This window comes from Lynx canadensis, chromosome A2, assembly GCF_007474595.2.
Source record: "Lynx canadensis isolate LIC74 chromosome A2, mLynCan4.pri.v2, whole genome shotgun sequence".
NCBI classification, from domain to species: Eukaryota; Metazoa; Chordata; class Mammalia; order Carnivora; family Felidae; genus Lynx; species Lynx canadensis.
In genome coordinates, this window is record NC_044304.2 from 7,600,045 (window position 1) to 7,619,069 (window position 19,025).

The window sequence follows — 19,025 nt, forward strand, 5'->3', positions numbered from 1 at the left end:
CCCCGCCGACCGAAGGGGGCGCTGTGCTGCGGGTGGAGTCTGAGTGACTAGCGGGGGTGTGTGGGGGGGGGGGGAGTTCCACTGTGGGGGCGTCCGGGACCCGACCCTGGTGGTGCCCTGTACCCGAATACCCTTCCTACTGAAGCTGATCCTGGGGTCGACTTGGGGGGCGCCATGCTGCATGTGGTAGTAACGACACCTCGGTTCAGGGCTGCAGCTTTGGAGTCTGCACCCTTAGTTGGTGACGGTGCAGAACATGGCTAAGCTGGGTACTTGAAGGGACTTTCCTGGGGGCACTGAACTGGCAGCTAGATTCACTACGCTTGTGGATGATCTCGAGGGCACTGTAAGGGGCCGCTTCCTAGGATCCCAGTGTTTCCTCCAGGCTGAGGGGCGCTGGCCATCCTGGGGAGTGGAGGACTGTGCGGGGGACATTCGGGGGACTCGCCCTGAAGCAGCTGGGGTCAGAAATCCAGAGGGGGTTTTGGGGGGAGCACTGTGTTGGGGGCCTGTGTGCCGGGTTGGAGCTTCCTCTCAGGACAGGAGTGTTAGGTTCAGTAGCTGCCCGGAGGGAGGAAAGAGTGCCCAGGGGGTGCACGATCCCGGCCCAGGGTAAGGGAGTCTCTGCCTCCCAGAGGGGACAGTGTTAGTGAGGGAGGTGTTGGGCTGACTCCAATGGTATCCTCACTGACCTGGGGTGGCTCCAGCTGGTGGGGTATGACTAGCTGGGTCTGCCTTCGCTCCGTGCTCTGCCTGGGCTTCTGGGGCCCTGTGACTGTGACATAGGATTATGTGGGCTCTGGGGACAGTGATTATGGCAGTGGAACTGTGTGTGCTTCTGAGACAGTGATGGTGACACAGTGACGGTGTGCTTCCAGGACAGTGATTGTGACAGTGTGACTTGTGTACTTAAGAGTCACGGTAACTGTGACAGTATGACTGCGTGAGCTCCCAGGACCAGGATCGTGTGACTGTGTGCTTCTGGGACAGCGATTGTGACAATGACCGTGTGTGCTCTTGAGGCAGTGATTGTGTATGCGCTCCGGGGATGCAGCGATGGTGGCACTGTGATGTGTACATTCCGGGACAATGTGACTGTGTCAACAGGACTGTCTGTGCTCCCAGAGACATTGACTGAGACAGTGACATGCTCTCAGCTGCCTCTGTCCCCTGTGTCCAGGAGTCCTCTGACTTCCCGAGTGTGCTCCCTCTACCACCTGGTGTTCTCAGTTACTGTGCCTGCTCTAGTGGTGCTCGGGGTCTGACTGTGTGCTTTGGTGACATGTATGACCGATGGCTTCGACTGTGTGCTTTGTCTGACCCCCATGGGTGCCCCTCTGCTTGGGACGTCATTAAGACGGTCAAATCCCGGCCTCTTATGGCCGGAGTTCCCGAGGGAGGCCCCTCTGGGCTGTGACCCTGCAATTCTCGCTCTCTCTGGGGACTTCCAGCAGGCCCTACAGCCCCCCCAAGCCACCCCCCATCCCCATTGGAGACATACCCAGACCCAGCACCCCTGCCCCCAGCAGGAAGCGAGTGTCATGGGCCCAGCACACACAGCCTGCTATTTCCCAAAGGGAACCAGAGAGAAGCTGAAAGAAAACAAAACTGGAATCAACAGGAAATGCCAAGACCAAGGGCTGTGTGCCAAACTGGCTCAGGTCACTGTCCTGAGAGACGAATGAAGGAGCAGAGTGCAGGGGGCCCTATTCCTTTTTAAGGCCCCAGAGACTCCCCCTACCCTAGTCTCTGGGCTGCTGACTCTCTGGGGACAGTAGCTGAGTGGTAATAATCACCATTATCTTAGTGGCATCTATCTTGTAATGGCTCACTCTTGGGCTCCATGCTGGGGACTTTCCTACACGTCTCTTCCTCTCCAGTGCCTCATCAGGTATTCCTGCTGGACACACGGAGGCCCGGAGGGGCAAAGTCCCTTCTCCTTCTTGCCCAGGCTCACACAACCAGGAAATGGCAAAGCCGAGATCCCAACACCCATCTGTCTGATGCCTGGGGTCCTGGCACGACAAGTGTCTTGCCCTCTCTGAGCCTCAGTTTCCCTGTCTGTTAAGTAGGGCTTTGGCACTGCTCTGTGGGAGGGGGGTGTTTGAGAGTTCTGTGCGAATGGGGATGTGTGTAAAGGGCTGCACACCGTGAGTGCTCCGTAGATAGTCGCTCAGGGACCTGCACTCAGGGGAGGAGGTGGGGCTTGGGTAGACCTTGCCCCTTCAGGGTGGGAAGGAAAAACAGGAACCTCAAGTACAGGTTTCTGTTTCTCTGTGGGCCTGTGTAGCCTGCAGTGGTTGTGGCCTTGGTGCCAGTGTCCTCCCCCCACCCCTGGGCGGAAGGAGGAAGGGGAAACTAAGAGGCCGCCAGTGGGAACCTGGCTCCTTAGAATTGGCTTTCTGCCAGCCTGTGCCTCCAGAAAGGGGGTTCCCTGAGTGCGCACAGGGCGTTCCAGTGCTACCCACGTTGCAGTTCATGCAGCCACCAAAAACGGGATCCAGACAGCCCTCCGGACTTGAGTCACAGGACCCCTCAGGGAGAGGGCACTGCCCCCCATCGGAGATGGCATCCACAACCCTCCTCCAGACCTGGGGATGCATGAGCCTGTGCTCCTGGCGCCCTGCGGGGCTGAGTCACGGCACCACCACGATCTGTCAAGAGGCAGATGGAGCTGGAGGAAGAGAAAGACTCTGTTGATGGTGGGGGCGGAGGGGGGGGGAAACTTGCCCGAATTGGGGGCGGGGCCAACATACCGACCCCCTAGCCCCACCCCCGTGCCCTTCTGTACCCCCAAACTCTCCCCGCCGAGGGAGGGCGCTGCAGCGCCCCTGGGAGAGGTTGAAGCAGCTGGACTGGGGTCACCCTCTAGCCCGTGGCCTCTGTCTCCACTTGGGTCCTCGCCTGCCCTCACCTCTGGCTCTCCCTTATCCCTGGCTGTGGCCTGGGAGCGGGTCTCTCCTCGCGCCCCTCCCTCCGCGCGCCCTCTGCTGGATGATGAGAAAGGCACAGGCTGAGTGTGCGTTCCGAGTCCGGACCTGCCTGTGGGACTCCAGTCCCCGCGCAGAACAAAGTCGCCGCCGCCGCCACTACCGGGTGCCCCAGGTTATTATATCATGCTTATCGAGCGCCCCAGAGAGTGGGCGCCAGGCCGGCCGACCGACCGCAGGCTTCGGCTGAGGTCCTCGCCCTCCCCGGGCGGGACCAGGCGGCAATCCCCATCCAGCCGAGCGCGGTGGAGACGGCCGCCTGGCGGATGCAGAGGAATTTGGCGGAGAAGTTGAGGATGCGGAGTCTCCTCCGGGCTCACCTACGGGCTGGCCCAGGCCGGGGCCTCCAACCTGCGTGGTAACTCCCGGTGTCTTTGGCGCTCTATTCCTGCCGAGGAAACTGAGAGAAGTGACTTGGCCAAGGTCACACAGTGAGGAAGGGCAGACTTGGGGTTAAAAGACCCAGGACTCCTGGACTCCAGCTTGGTGGCTAAGAATCGGATTGTAGCCCTGCCCACTGACTCGCTGTGGGACGGGGGCCCATGATCATGCCTCCCTGCGCCTCAGTTTCTTCCTTACTAAGCCTTTGTGGATAAGATCTGCCGGTCCCCAGGGCTGTGGTAAGGCCGAGATGGCCGCCGTTGGGGCTGGGCAGCCAGGAGCTGGGGCTTTTGAGAACTGGCTCCCAACATCTGCAGGGAAAAAGGGGGGCATCCTCTGAGTACAATCCTGGGCCCTGGCTGCAAGGGCACCCCCTCTTTCACCAGCCACAGAATGACTGCGAGCTCTGAGTAGCAGGTGGGGCTTTGGGCCTGGGGGAACTGCAAACTGACCAGGTGAGGACAGAGTTTTGGGGGGCACTGAGCCCACTGTCTTCACTCCTGAGTAAGAGCTCGCCCTTGACTTGCTGTGTGACCCGAGGACAGGATTTCACCTGTCCGAGCCTCATTTTCCTCATGTGGCCATCCATTCCACAGACACTGACTGCACATCTTCAGGCAGCAGCAAAGAATGAAATAGACCCTGTCCCTGCTGTCCTGGAGTTCTCAGGCTAGCGGGTGAGGAAGAAATAACAAATAAAGGCCTATAATAGTTCCAGATGATGCCACGTGGGACGTGAAGAGAAGAGGGATCCTGGGGTCAGGGAAGGCCTGGCTGAAGAGGTCACATTTGAGCAGAGACCTAAATGGGGTGGCAGAGGAGGCTCGGTGAGCCTGAGGGAAGAAGGTGACAAGCAGAGGGAACAGGCAGTTCAAAGGTCCTGGGGTAGGAGCATGTCTGTTATGTTCTAGGAAAAGTAGAGAGGCAGGTGTGGCTGGGCAGAGTGAGCAAAGGGTGAGTGGAAGGAAATGAGGCAAGGAGGTGCCAGGGCAGCTCATGTAGGGCTTCACAGGCTATGGTCAAGGTTGGCTTTAGGGTTCAGTTTATCTCTGACTTGCTAGGAAGGGACAAAGCTCACTGAGCTGGAAACAGACTGAACCGTGAAGGGCCTGTGTAGCCTAGTGACTAAAATCCCAGTCTCTGGAGTCAGACAACAGGGTCCGGGTGACCCTGGCCGAGTCACTTCCCCTTCCCGTGCTTCGGGCTCCCCATCTCTGAAATGGGCCTGTTCAGAACGCTATTTCCAAAGTCTGGCCTGAGGAATCAGCAAAACAGTGCAGGGAAACCTGAGGGCAGGTGCCTAAGAATGCTCCTCCTTTCTGTTTGTGCCTGGACCAAGAGGTCCCAGTGGCCAGAACAAGGGTCTTAGTGGGTTTAGAGCAGGAGTTTTCACCTGAGGGCAATTCTGGCCTCCAGGGGGCATGTGGAAAATGGCTGGAGACATTTTAGTTTAATGACTGGAGAGAGGTGCTGCAGGGCATTATCTGGTGCCCAATGCCAATAGTGCCAAGACTGGGACACCCTGCATTCCCAACGAGGTGATATTACCTCCAAGGGGGTGAAAGTTGGTTCTTGGGTGGGTATACATAAATCTTACATTTATGTACAAAGCCCAAATATACACATAGGACATAAACAGATACACAGTACAGGCCTACCTTGCTTTGTTACCGCACTTTTTGTTATTTTTTTAATGTTTTTTATTTATTTTGAGACAGAGAGAGACAGAGCATGAGCAGGGAAGGGGCAGAGAGAGGGGAGACACAGAATCCGAAGCAGGCTCCAGGGTCTGAGCTGTCAGCACAGAGCCCGACGCGGGGCTCGAACCCACGGACTGTGAGATCATGACCTGAGCCGAAGTCGGATGCTTAACCGACTGAGCCACCCAGGCTCCCCTATAACTGCACTTTTTAAAGTTTATTTATTGAAGTTTATTTATTTTGAGAGAGAGAGAGAGAACATGCATGCAAGTGGGAGAGGGGTGGAGAGAGAGAGGGAGTGAGAGTGAGAATCCCATGCAGGGCTCGAACTCATGAACTGACGTGAACTCATGAACTTGAACTCGAACTCATGAACTGACCTGAGCCAAAGTCAGATGCTTACCTGACTGATCCACCCAGGTACCCGAGGTTATTCATTTTGAGAGAGAGAGAGAGAGAGAGAGAGCTTGGAGGAGGGGGCAGAGAGAGAGGGAGAGAGAATCCCAAGCAGGCTCTGCACTGACAGTGCAGAGCCTGATGTGGGACTCGAACTCAGGAACTGCGAGATCATGACCTGAGCTGAAATCAGGAGTCTAACACGTAACCGACTGAGCCACCCAAGCTCCCCAGAGATACTGCATTTTTTACATGCGGTATCTCGTTTCTGTGTGTCCCATTTCGGTAGTTCTTGCAATGTTTCCAAACTTTTTCATCATTATTATTAGATTTATTCTGGTCCTCTGTGATCCATCTGCTGTTACTAGAGTAACCACTTGGGGGCGCCACGAACCGCACCCATAAGAGACCGCAGACTTCCTCGATGAAAGTCAGTGTGGGATCTGACTGCTCCCCCGACCAACTGTTGCCCAGTGTCTCCCTTTCCCTGGGCCTCCCTATTCCCTAAGACATAGCAATTTTGAAATTAGGCCAAAATTAGTCACCCTGATGGCCTTTCAGTGTTCAAGTGAAACAGTCACACCTATCTCTCACTTCAAATCAAAAGCCAGAACTGATGAAGCTTCGTGAGGAAGGAGCGTTGCAAGCTGACGTAGGCTGAAAGCTAGGCCCCTTGTACCAGACAGCGAGCCTCACTGTGAATGCAAACGACAAGTTCTTGGAGGAAGTTAAAGGTGCCACTCCAGCGAGCACAGGAATGATAAGAAAGAAAAACAACATTATTGCTGACTTGGGAGCAAGTTTTAGGGGTCAAGACAGAAGATCAAACTAGCCACAACATTCCCCTTAAGCCAAAGCCTCATCCAGAGCAAGGCCCTCACTCTCTTCCGTTCTGTGGAGGCTGAAAGAGGTGAGAAAGCGGCAGAAGGCGAGTTTGAAGCTAGCAGAGGTTGGTTCATGAAGTTTAAGGACATAAGCTGTCTCTATAACATCAAAGACGGAGGTGAGGCCGCAAGTGCCGATGTAGAAGCTGCAGAAAGCCATCCAGAAAGATCTAGCTAAGCTGATCAATGGTGGCTACGCTAAAGAACACATTTTCTCTTTTTTTTTTCAATATATTTTTTAAAATATTTATTGGTTTTTGAGAGAGAGACAGACAGCGCACGCCAGGGAGGGGCAAAGAGAGAGAGAGAGAGAGAGAGAGAGAGAGAGAGAGAGAGAGAGAGAGAGAGAGAAAGACAGGCTCCAGGCTCTGAGCTGTCAGCACAGAGCCTGACACGGGGCTCGAACTCTGATCGGGCAGATCATGACCTGAGCTGAAGTCAAATGCTTAACCGACTGAGCCACCCGGGCACCCCCACAACACATTTTCAGTGTAGACAAAGCAGCCTTCTATCGGAAGATGCCATGTAGGGCTTTCATAGCTAGAGAGGAGAAGTCAATGCCTGGCTTCAAAGTTTCAAAGGGCTCTCTTGTTAAAGGCAAATGGAGCTGGTGACTTTAAGTGAAAACCGGTGCTCATTTACCATTCTGAAAATCCTAGGGCCCTTAAGAATGATTCCAATGATTCTCTGTCTGTGCTCTGTAAATGGAACAACAAAGCCCAGATGACAGCACATCTATTTACAACGTGGTTTTACTGAATAATTTAAACCCACTGTTGAGACCTACTGCTCAAAAAAAAAAAAAAAGTTTCGTTTCAAAATATTATTGCTCATTGACCATGCACCTGGCCAGCCATGAGCTCTGATGGAGACGTACAATGAGATCAATGTGGCTTTCATGCCGGCTGAGGCAACATCCATTCTGCAGCCCACAGATTGAGGAGTAATTTTGACTTTCAAGTCTTCCTATTTAAGAAATCCATTTTGTAGAGCTATGGATGCCACAGAAAGTGACTCCTCTGATAGATCTGGGCACAATAAATTGAAAGCCTTCTGGAAGGGCTTCGCCATTCTAGATGCCACTATGAACATTCTGGTTCATGGGAAGAGGACAGAATATCTTGTGGATGACTGTGAGGGTTCAAGACTTCAGTGGGGGGAGCGCCTGGGTGGCTCAGTCGGTTAAGCGGCTGACTTCGGCTCAGGTCATGATCTCGCGGTCCGTGGGTTCGAGCCCCGCGTCAGGCTCTGTGCTGATGGCTCGGAGCCTGGAGCCTGCTTCAGATTCTGTGTCTTTCTCTGCCCTTCCCCTGCTCGTGCTTTGTCTCTGTCTCTCAAGAATAAATAAACATTAAAAAAATTGTTTTTTAAGAAGAAAAGACTTCAGTGGAGGAAGTCACTGCAGGTGTGGTGGGAATCAGAAATGGAGCCTGAGGATAGGATTGCCTCACTGCAATCTCATGATCAAACTTGAACGGAAGAGGAGTCGCTTCTTGTTGGATGAGCAAAGAATGTGGTTTCTTGAGATGGCGTCTACTCCTAGGGAAGATGCTGTGAAGGTTGTTGCAATGACCAGGTTTTAGAATATTACGTAAAGTTTGTTGATAAAGCAGCAGCAGGGTTTGAGAGGATTGACTTCCATTTTGAAAAAAGTTCTAGGGGCTCCTGGGTGGCTCAGTCAGTTAAGTGACCAGGTCTTGATTTTGGCTCAGGTCATGATCTTACGTTTCGTGAGTTCGAGCCCTGCATCGGGCTCCATGCTGACACTGCAGAGCCTGTTTGGGATTCTCTCTCTCCCTCTCTGCCCCTTTTAGCCCCCCTCTCTCTCAAAATAAGTAAATAAACTTAAAAAAAAAATAAAAGAAAGCCATTCTACGGTGGGTAAAGCGCAGCATCACATGATCCAGAGAACTGACTCCTAAAAAGAAGACTCGATCAATGTGGCAAACTTCATTGTTTCCTTATTTTAAGAAATTACCACATCCATCCTGATCTGTCAGCAGCCATCAACATCAAGGCAAGACCCTGCACCAGCAAAAGGATGTACTCGCTGAAAGCTTGGATGATGGTTAGCGTTTTTTAGCAACAAAGTATTTTTCAATTAGGGTACGTACATTTTTTTTTTCAACATTTATTTATTTTTGAGAGAGAGAGACAGAGCATGAACGGGTGAGGGGCAGAGAGAGAGGGAGACACAGAATCGGAAACAGGCTCCAGGCTCAGAGCCTGACGCAGGGCTTGAACTCCCGGACCGCGAGATCGTGACCTGGCTGAAGTCGGACGCTTAACCGACTGCGCCACCCAGGCGCCCCTACGTACGTATTTTTTTAGACGTAACGCACACTTAGTAGACTACAGTGTAGTATAAACATAACTTTTACACGCACTGGGAAACCACAAAATTCATTTGGCTTGCTTTATTGTGATGTTCACTTTATTGCAATGGTCTGGAACCGAACCCACAATATCTCTGAGTTATGCCTGTGTATCGGTGGCTTTAATATTTCATAGAGAAGGCAGTTTAGGAGTTGGGACTGTCTAAGCAGGCTATTTCTTGGGGGGAGGGGGCAATAATGAAATAAAGGGTGGCAAACACTGGTCTAGAGCCTGGCTCAGACGCTCATTGGTTGTGTGACCTCGAGCAGGTTGTTTCTCGCCAAGACTCAGTTTTCCCATCTGTAAAATAGGGACAACAACATATCACTTTGCAGGTATTTAATGAGGATTAAATAAGATCATAGCTAGAGGTACTAAATGCCCAGGAGGCATTCTGAAGATTAGCTGCTGTCTTCATCATCATCATCATCATCATCATCATCATCTGTATCCTCTTTTTTTTTTTTTTTTAATTTTTTAATGTTTATTTTGGAGAGAGACAGAATGTGAGCGGGGAGGGGCAGAGAGAGAAGGAGACACAGAATCCGAAGCAGGCTCCAGGCTCTGAGCTGTCAGCACAGAGCCCGACACGGGGCTCGAACCCACAAATCAAGAGATCATGACCTGAGCCAAAGTCGGACGCTCAACCAACTGAGCCACCCAGGCACCCCTGTATCATCTTGCTAGTACGGTGGCTTGTGCATTATAAGCTCTCTGTAAATGTTTTGTCAGATAATCATAGCTGACATTCAGTGAGTGTTTACTATGTCCAAACACTTTTCTGAGGCTTTTTTTTTTTTTTAATTGTCCATCCAGGAGATGCATAGTATTATTATGCCAGTTTACAGTTGGGAAAACTGAGGCTCAGTGAAATGAAGTGGCTGGCCCAAAGTCAAATGACTAAGTGCCAGAGGCCAGACTCAAGCCTAGGTCAGCCAGTTCTGGGGCCCATGACAACAGAGCCAAAAGGTAGAGAGAGAAAGGTATTCATAGAGGCATGGCCCTAAAATAGAGATTCGTTCTGTTTTTCTTTCCCACTTCCCTAACTCCAAAGGGCCGCAGACAGGTTGGGGGAGTCTCTGGAATTATGACCAGCTGGCTAACTTTGTTCAAGAATCTTCACTTCAGTCTCCATTTCCTCATTTGTGAAAGGGGCGAACATGTGCCCAACAGAGTCACAGTGGTTGGGCAGGCAGAGCCACCGAAGGGACTCCAGAAAGTTCCTATCTGTTTGTACTGCTCTGCTGAGGGGAGGTTCGGCTTCTTGGGGCACCTCGTGAGCTGTGGAGGGCCCTAGTTCTAAGGGGCCTCAGAGATCCGAAGGGGTGGGAGGACGGGGGGGCGGGTGGCGATCTTAGGAGCCTCTAGGGGCTTGTAAACTCACTCAGCTTCTGTGTCTCAGAAGCTGTGGGGGGCATTCTGGAGGTGTCCCCAAGGATTGTGGGTTTATCTTGGTTTGGGGAGATAGCCTAGGGATATAGGACTGTCTTAGGGACTCTGGAGGGATCTGGTTGTGGCCCTGGGGTCTGTGGATTTTGATGGCAGCTACATGGTTACGTGGGAGCACTCTTTGAGTCTGAAGACACCCCTGAGGTTATTTTGGTGTCTCTGAACTTGTGGGGGCATCTCCGGGATGCTGCCGAGCCACTCAGGGATTGAGGGGGACATCCGAGAGACTGTGGAAGCCATCTGAGGGCCTGTGAGGGACCCCAGAATTTGGGGGGCCCTCCTGCAGGCTGTGGGAATGCTCAGTGGCTGTGGAAAATTCTAGGGGTACTCTGGGGGCCTCTGCATGACTCAGGGATGGTCGGGGTGCTCTAAGAGATTTTGGAGACTTCTGAGGAAACCTGGTCATGGTCCCGGGATCTGAAGGAGTTTCATTTGTGGGTGTGTTCTGAGATTCTTAGGGTGCCCCTGGAGTTTGTGGGGATATATCGGTAACAATGAGGACATCAGTAAGGGACATTTGGGAAGCTATGGGATTGTCCCAGGGTGTATGGGGCCTCTCAGCGCATCTCTGGCTTTTGGGGGGGAACTCAGGGATTTGGGGGTACCTCTGGATTGTGTGAGGACAACTCAGGGATGGTTGGGACATTCTCTGAAATTTTGGGGACATCTGAAAGACCTTGGGGATGCCCCTGAGGTTAGTGAGGGCCACAGCGGTTTGTGAGAACACTCCAGGGATTTGCGGGGGGGGGGCACCCCCGATGTTTGTAGAGGCGCTTCCGGCGACTGTAAGCGCCTTAAGGGGACTGCGGGGAGGGCCCTGCGGTCTGAGGGGTGTCCCTCGGCAGCCGTGTGGGCGCCCCAGGCCCGCCCCGCCCCAGGGGCGGCCCCAGAGCGAAGCCGGAAGGGCCGAGGCGGCCCGGCGGGGTGGGGCCCGTGGGCCCCAGGGCTGGGCGGCCGGCCTGCGTGGGCTGCCCGGGGCAGGCGGGCGGCGCTGCTCCCCAGCGCCCGCTGAGGCGGGGCTGCCCCGCGCCCCCTGTGGTTATGGCGCGGCCGCAAGGCCTGGGCCGCATCCCCGAGCTGCAGCTGGCGGCCTTCCCGGCGGTGGCGGCGGCCGAGGACGAGGCGTTCCTGCCTGAGCCCCCGGCCCCGCGCGCACCCCGCCGCCCGCGTTCGCCGCCCTCGTCGCCCGTCTTCTTTGCCAACCCGTCCCCAACTTTCCGCCGGCGTCTTCGGCTTCTCCGCAGCCATCAGGATTTTGGCCGCCAGGCGTGGGCTGGGTAAGTGCGCGCCAGCGGCGGTGGGTTCGAATCTCCCTTGGCCACCCGGCAGGCCAGGTCTGGGGTTCCTAGCGGGCTCTCCGCAGTCTAACTTCCCCTCGTCCGTCCCAGGACAGCGATAAAAATCATCCCTGCCCTCCAGGGTTGCCGTGGAGACATCTGATAGGGCATGCAGTAGGCACTCAATAAACGTGAAGTTCCTCCCACTACCTTGGCAGACCTCAGTCTGCAGTCAGGCTTTGGACGAGTGAGGCCAACCTGCCATCCAACCGCGATCTGGGGACACGTGTTGGATTCTGCTAAGCCTCAGTGTAAAGGCCTGTGAAATGGGGCCAGCGCTGCCATCTGGGGGTTGCCTTGCCGGGAGGCTCGGTGATGTTACCGGGTGCACCGGGCACAGGAGGGCAAATGCCCTTTCTCTTCCTGGCCAGACTCGGGGTGGGATGCGGGGGGCTAGAAGCTTGCGGGCGAGGAGCCCGGAGACACATCCGGTCTGGCTTCCCAGTGTCCGTTTAACTTGGAAACCGAGGTTGACAGCCCAGAGGTGGGCACGGGCTGGCTCTGGGGGCTTTTCCAGAGCCAGGAGAGGGTCCTCTGGTTACCCCCTTGCCTCCCTACTCTCCGCATGCACTTGTTTGGGACCTGAGGTCCGAGACATAGTGGGAGAGGACACCGCCCGGACAGGCTCAGCGTCTGGACCCAGGGAAGAGATTGGCGAGGGCAGAGGAGAGGAGGAGGGGTCGGGAGCCCAGCGTGGAGCCGGGGAGGGTGTGTGTGTTGGGGGGAGAAATCAGTGCCTCTCCCGGGGTTTCTCTCTGTGTCGCTGTCTCCACTTCTGTCTTTCTTGTTTCTGTTCCTCCCCCTTCCCCGCATCCGTCGTCCCTCCCCTGGGTTTTTGTCACCGGACCCCGCACTCCGCCGCCGGCGCGGGCGAGTCTCTTTCCCCCTGGGGCGCGCTGCGTTCAGAGGGCTCCAGCGGGCCCAGCTCGACGTCATTCGGGAGGGAGGCGGGGCCAGGGACAAGGCGTGGCGGGGGTTGGGGGTGGGGGGGCCGGGGCCGAGCCCAGGAATCGGGAGCCTGGCCCCCCTCCACCGCAGGCCCGGGGGGAGGGGGGCAAGTGGGAAGTGTGCACAGAGTTCCACAGGAGAAGGCAGGAGCGGAGCCCTCCCAGGCGCTGGGGACCCGGAGACACCCGATCGCCCGGGGCCCGTCCCTGGGGGGGTCACCGGGAGGGCGGGTGTGGAGGCGGTGCCGCTGGTGGCCACAGACACCTCGGGCCTGTGAACAGTGAACGCCACACCACCGTGCCGCTGTCCTCATGCTCGCCCCGACAGCGTTTGGCACCCATGCGCTCGGGTACAGCGCCTCGGGCAAGGCCCCGGCCCCCTGACCTGACACTGCCCCCCGCGGGCCCTGAGTCCCTGGCCCACTTCTCCTTCAGCGACGAGGACACCTGTTGGCACCCTCCAGGCAGACCTGTCAGGTGGGTGGCCTGGGGCCAATTCCCTCCTTTGCCACTGAGGGCTCTGGCTGGGGTGGGGGCGGGGGGGGGGTAGAGGGTGCCCAGTGGGCCTTGGGGAGTCCCCAAAGTGGCTTCCAGGGTCTGCCTGCAGCCCCACCCCCTTCTCCAGCCCTCCAATTCTTAGTGCTGCTCTGGGCTTCCTGCAGGTGATAGCTCTCAAAAGGAGTGCTAGGTCCTGCCCCCTTCCTATTTGAGGTGGGATCCCTTCACCCTCTTTGTGCCCCTAAACCTGGGTCTCTGGCACTCATGCTGGTACCAACTATGGGTGTCCAGCGTCACCTGGGCTCCACTCCCAGGCCACCGGCCTGGAGCCAGGTCCCTCTGGCCCTGCTCTGCTCAGTGCCTCCAGTCTTACCCACCCCCTCCTTGCTGGGGCTGCCAGGCTGAAAACCAAGCTGGGGTGGGGGAGGGGGACAGCTCCTGCTGGAACTCCTGGGGGTTATTTAGAATCAACTGGACAGTGCTGGAGCAGAGAAAATTCTCAGGGTACGCCCGCCTCGTTCTCGCTCCCCTCTACCAAATCTTCAGAAGACACAAACACAGACGCACCCACCCACCCACACACAGGGTAATCGGGGGTCTGTGTTTACTGTGCAAGGCGTGGGTCTCTGAGGCGGTGGGGACACAAAGAGAATCTCACAGTTGACCCATGGGGGCCACAGAAACCCTGGCTTCGCACAGTCAGTCTCGCGTTACAGGAACGCACTCTCCCCGCAGCACACACGCAGGCCTGGTTCCCACCTGCACACAGCCACACGCGGGAGCACACACTCAGGAGGCAGGGACAGTCGTGGCACATGTGTGGCACACAGGTACACTCTTACAAGGTCACACAAACTCCTAGACACACACACAGATCTGTGCAGGCACCGTGGACACTCGGACCCCACGGACACACCCGGACGTACAAATCCACGCAGAGATCTATACACACACAGGTGCCCTGAGCACACATACACCCTGACCCACACATGCACAGACCCTCTGTGCACACCCGGCCCTACAAACGGCCATGTCACCTGGCACCATGCGTCCGCCCTCAACCTCCGTATGACCTTCACAAAGCAAATGCCAGGCCTTTCCATAAAGGCTGCCTGGCGCCTCCTACGAGGGAGTCAGGTGCAGTGGGGCAGGGAGCCCGGGGAGGCGCCAGGCCTGCCCGGGGAGATCGACGGACACAGGCTGATTGAGCGTCCAGGTTTGTAGCCTGGCGGCTCAGGTTTAAGTCCTTCTAGTACCAGTCAAGTGGTTCTCTTTCCCGTCTGCACCTCAGTTTACTTCTCTTGGAAATGGAGCATTGGTACACATCCAGGCAGAGCACAGCGCCTAGCACATGGCACTTAATGGCAGTTGGCTGCTTTCATTGTTGTTATGATTTTTACCAACTGGGACCCGTCTCCGTTCCCTGCCGTCCCCCTCCCAGCTTGTTGTTGCCCATTGGACCCTGCAGCGGAAACTCTCTGAAGCCTTGGTCTGCCCCTGGGCTGCACAGGCCTCCGGAGGCCCAATGTGATGCAGGCCTACGGGCCCCGGAGGGGTGGAGGCAAGTGGCAAGTTCAACCGGCCACCAAGTGGTCACCTGTCTGAAAGGCAGGTTATCTCCCTTATGATGGAGTGTCTGGGCATGTGGCTGTGATGTCAAGGCCTGTTGGCTACCCTCGACTCCGCTTAATGGCCTAGGGTCCTGCCGGGACATGATTGGAGCAGCCTCCAGCCTGACTTTGGGCCACCCTGAGCAGTGGCAGACAAGGGAAGGGTGACTCCACATAGCACCGGCGTGCCATCCTGGAGGGTAGGTGAGACCCCACGCCCACGTACACCCACACTCAGCCTGCAGTTCAACAGGCCCGATGCCCTCCCCTCTGCCCTTCCGAAGCCCAGGGGACATCAGCTCCTGGAAGCACAAACAGCAGGGCCCCAGGGAGCCTCTTCCCATCGTGGCCTCTGGGCTCCTGCTTACGTGAGCGGAGCCCCTGGGGCTACAGTATCTGATGCTGGTCGGGCCCACTCTGGGACTTGGGTCTCACCTTCCCTAAACTGTCTTCAGTGTCTGGGGCCAGGGTAGGGTCCTCAGTACGTAAGTATGTTCCTGTCTCCTCCCCCGTGGGACTCAGTAGAGCCAAAAAATCCAGGCTGTGCCCGGGGAGACAGGACGTGGTTCTCAGGCAGCGAGGCCACCAACCCCTTACCATCCCTCTGTGCCCCACTCTCCCCTGTTGCGCCGGGATGTGAACACAACTCACAGAGCTGGTGGGGGACACAACTGGGTTCGGGTGTATAAAGCACTCTGACAATGCCAGGCACACGGCCAATATTCAGGAAGCGTCTTGTTAATATTGCTATATACCTAAAAGGATCTAACCTAGTACCTGGTACACAGCAGGTGCTCAGTAAGTGAGCATTATCATCAAAGGCCCAAGTTCATGGTCTAAGAATTTTCCATCTTAAGGGGTTTTTTTTAGTTTACTTTTTAAAAATGAACATATAGTAAAATTCACCTTTTTAAAAAAAATATTTTTGAGAGACGGAGAGAGCACAAGTGGGGGAGGGGCAGAGAGAGAGAGAGAGAGAGAGAGAGAGAGAGAGAGACAATCTGAAGCAGGTTCCAGGCTCTAAGCTGTCAGTGCAGAGCCTGATGCCGGGCCCGGACCCACCATGAACTGTGAGATCATGACCTGGGCCGAAGTCGGTTGCTCAACCGACTGAGCCACCCAGGCGCCCCAAATTCATTCCTTTTGTCTACATTGTATGAGTGTCTTTTATTGTAGTAAAATCTACATAACATGAACTTATCCACTTGACCATTCCTTGAGTGTGCATTTCAGTGTCATTAAGTATACTGACATTGTCGTGCCACTGTCACCACCATCCATCTCCAGAACGTCACCACCTTCCCAAACTGCCGCTCTATACCTAGTTAAGGTAAGGAAAGGACGCTTGAGTTGTTTCCAGCTCTTGGCTCTTTTGAATGACGCTGCTCTGAACATTGGCGTACAAATATCTGCTTGAGTCCTGCTTTCGATTCTTAGTGTTTAGTATTTCAATTCTGCGTGTGTACCCAGAAGTAGAATTCCTGGATCACACGGTAATTCTATACTTAAGTTTTTAAGGACCGTCTTCTATAGTAACCGCACCATTTCACGTTCCCACCTGCAATGCACAAGTATTGCCGTTTCTCCACATCCTCACCAACACTGGTTACTTTACCTTTGTTTTTTCACGATTTTACTTTTTAAGTTTTATTTATTTTGACAGAGAGAGAGAGAGAGAGAGAGAGCGCGTACGAATAGGGGAGGAGGGGGAGAGAGAGAAGGAGGGAGAGAGAGCGAGAATCCCGACGTGGGACTCTAACCCACGAACCATGAGACCATGACCTGAGCTGAGGCTGGATGCCTAACCGACTGGGCCACACAGGTGCCCCGAAGTTTTTATTTATTTATTTATTTATTTATTTATTTATTTATTATTAAAAAAAATTTTTTTTAACGTTTATTTATTTTTGAGACAGAGAGAGACAGAGCATGAACAGGGGAGGGTCAGAGAGAGAGGGAGACACAGAATCGGAAACAGGCTCCAGGCTCTGAGCCGTCAGCCCAGAGCCTGACGCGGGGCTCGAACTCACGGACCGCGAGATCGTGACCTGGCTGAAGTCGGACGCTTAACCGACTGAGCCACCCAGGCGCCCCCCGAAGTTTGTTTTTAAAAGAAGTTTGAATTTGTGACTGTTAAAAATGTCTGATTTCTCTCCTAAAATCGGAATACCTGGTTGTTGGGGGTCCCCCAGCACCACTCTGCTCTGGGTGTCAGCTGCCTGGCCCCTGCGAACATTTGCTGTGATGGTAGGAATGTGCTCGAATGGGGGCTGAGTAGGCAGGGGGCAGCAGCTCACGTTTCCGTCTGAGGGGTCACGAGACTTGGGACTGAATTCTGGCCCCACCACGCTCTTGCTGCGTGACCCAGAGCTAATCATTCTCCTCTCTGACCTTAGTTTCATCTGTAAAATGAAGTCAACGAAGTCCCTCCCCATACTCCTACCCCAGGACTGGCCCAGAGAAAAAGGTTAATAGATCCATAGATGCTGGTTTCACTATGCTACTCTAGGAGATTTCAGACTTTCTTTTTCTTTCTTTCTTTCTTTCTTTCTTTCTTTCTTTCTTTCTTTCTTTCTTTCTTTTTCTTTCTTCCTTCCTTCCTTCCTTCCTTCCTTCCTTCCTTCCTTCGTTTCTTTCTTTCTTTCTTTCTTAATTGATTTTTGAGCGAATGCAGCGGGGAAGGGGCAGAGAGAGAGGGGAACAGAAGATGTGAAGCGGGCTCTGCGCTGACACCACAGAGCCCGACATGGGGCTCGAACTCACGAACTGCGAGATCATGACCTGAGCCGAAGTCGGACGCTCCACCGACTGAGTCACCCAGGCGCCCCTCAGACTTATTTCTTAGCAGAGGGACCATTCAAATAAAATCTTACGCTGACTCTCATTGGGTAGGACTGGAAAGGGGAGGGCTCCATTTCCTTCCCCTACTCCCTTGCACCCACCAGAGCATAGCCTGAAGTCTGCTGACCCTTCTAACCCCCTCACTTTGACGACGGGGTAACAGACCAGAGAGGGGAGTGGCCTTCCCGAGGCCACACAGTAAGTTGCAGGCATGCGGTTCCCCACCAATTCTGCATATCGACTGCTGAGTTCCCTGCCCATGTGGCGCGTGTGGGGCCGATGCTTCCTGAGCGTTTTACCTGTGTCAACACTGGTCGCCTGGATGACCTGAGGAAGGTGGCAGTTGTCCCCATTTTGTGGATTAGGGAACTGGAATTCAGTCATTTCACCCCAGTCACACCTCTGGGAATTAGGAGAGCCAGCATCTCCCTAAGTCATCCCGAGCGTCTTGCCGGTGACCCCAGGCTGGGGCCTCGCTCTCTTGCCCTCGGTGTCGCCGGGTCTCTGTCACAGTCTGTCTCTCTCCGCTCCAGACACACCAGCTTCCTTGCTGGTCCTCAAACAAAACCTGAATCCTGCCACAGGGCCTTCGCACTTGCTCTTCCCACCCCCTGGAGTGTCTTCTCCTCCCTCCTGACCAATGGCCTGCTCTTTGTCATCTTTCAGGCCCTGCTCGCAGGTCACCTCCTGAGAGAGGCCTGCCTCCCCTTTCCAGTCTCCGCGTGGCACAACCCCGTTCACATATTCACTCATTCACACGTTTTATGATTCATCCAGTAAACATTTTATTGGGTGTGCACTGTGTGCCAGGCCGTGTTCTTGGCCCACGGGCTAGAACAAAGAAGACCAAAATCCTTGCTCTGCAAAGCTTAGTTCTAGAAAGGAAGGCAAACAGCAAAGAAGTAAGATATAGAATATGTCAGGTAAGTAGCGGTTATTTTTTGAAAGGACAGGTAAATACGAAATAGTAAGGCAGAGATTCAGATCTTAGATGTGTTGGTCAGGTGAGGCCTCCCGGGAAGACAGCATTTGAGCGGAGGCCTGAAGGCGGCCGGAGGAGCCATTGGAGGTCTGGGCAGGGGAAACAGCCTGTGCAGAGGCCCTGAGGCAGGAAGGCACCTGGAATGTTTAGGAAGCAGCCAGGAGGCCATGGAGGCCGGAGTAGAGTGAGTGAGGGGGAGACCCGGAGGTCTTGGGGCGGGGCCACCTGGGCCTCAGTGAGGACTTTGGCTTTTGCTCTGGGTGAGCTGGGAGCCACAGAAGGGGCTGAGCAGAAGAGGGATGTGGCTCTCTGGTGGCTGTGGAGGGGAACAGACTGAGGGGCAAGGACAGGAACCAGGGAGCAGGGCAGAGACAAAGGCGCTGGTCCAGGCCACCAATGAGCGGGGCCAGCCGAGGAGGGGGTGAGAAGTGGACGGATTCTGAATAGACGTGGGCAGTGAGGAAAGAGTAGAGCCAAAAAGATCCCCACACTTTTGGGGGTGTGCACGGCCACTAGGCTAACCTGTTTACAGTCTGGCCCTCCCATGCCATTTCCGTAAGGGACAGATGCTGGTCCGTCTCAGTCACTGCTGTGTCCCGGCACCTCAACAGAGCCTGGCTCACAAAGGCACTCG

General features: G+C 54.9%; 1 protein-coding gene across 3 annotated transcripts in view; it reads left to right on the top strand.

Moving 5' to 3' along the window:
* The window catches only part of PDE4A (phosphodiesterase 4A), a 35,983-nt gene that overhangs the window by 423 nt on the left and 16,535 nt on the right, over positions 1–19,025 (top strand). Inside the window, exon 1 of one of the 3 annotated variants that reach the window (XM_030299952.1) lies at positions 11,191–11,453. The exons of 1 other annotated variant lie outside the window; for it this stretch is intronic. In XM_030299952.1, the coding sequence (XP_030155812.1) occupies positions 11,218–11,453 (236 nt within the window). In that variant the 5' untranslated portion in view covers positions 11,191–11,217. Of the gene's footprint in view, positions 1–11,190; positions 11,454–12,704; positions 12,938–19,025 lie in introns of those variants that run through there. One more of the 3 variants, XM_030299962.1, reaches the window with a different exon arrangement.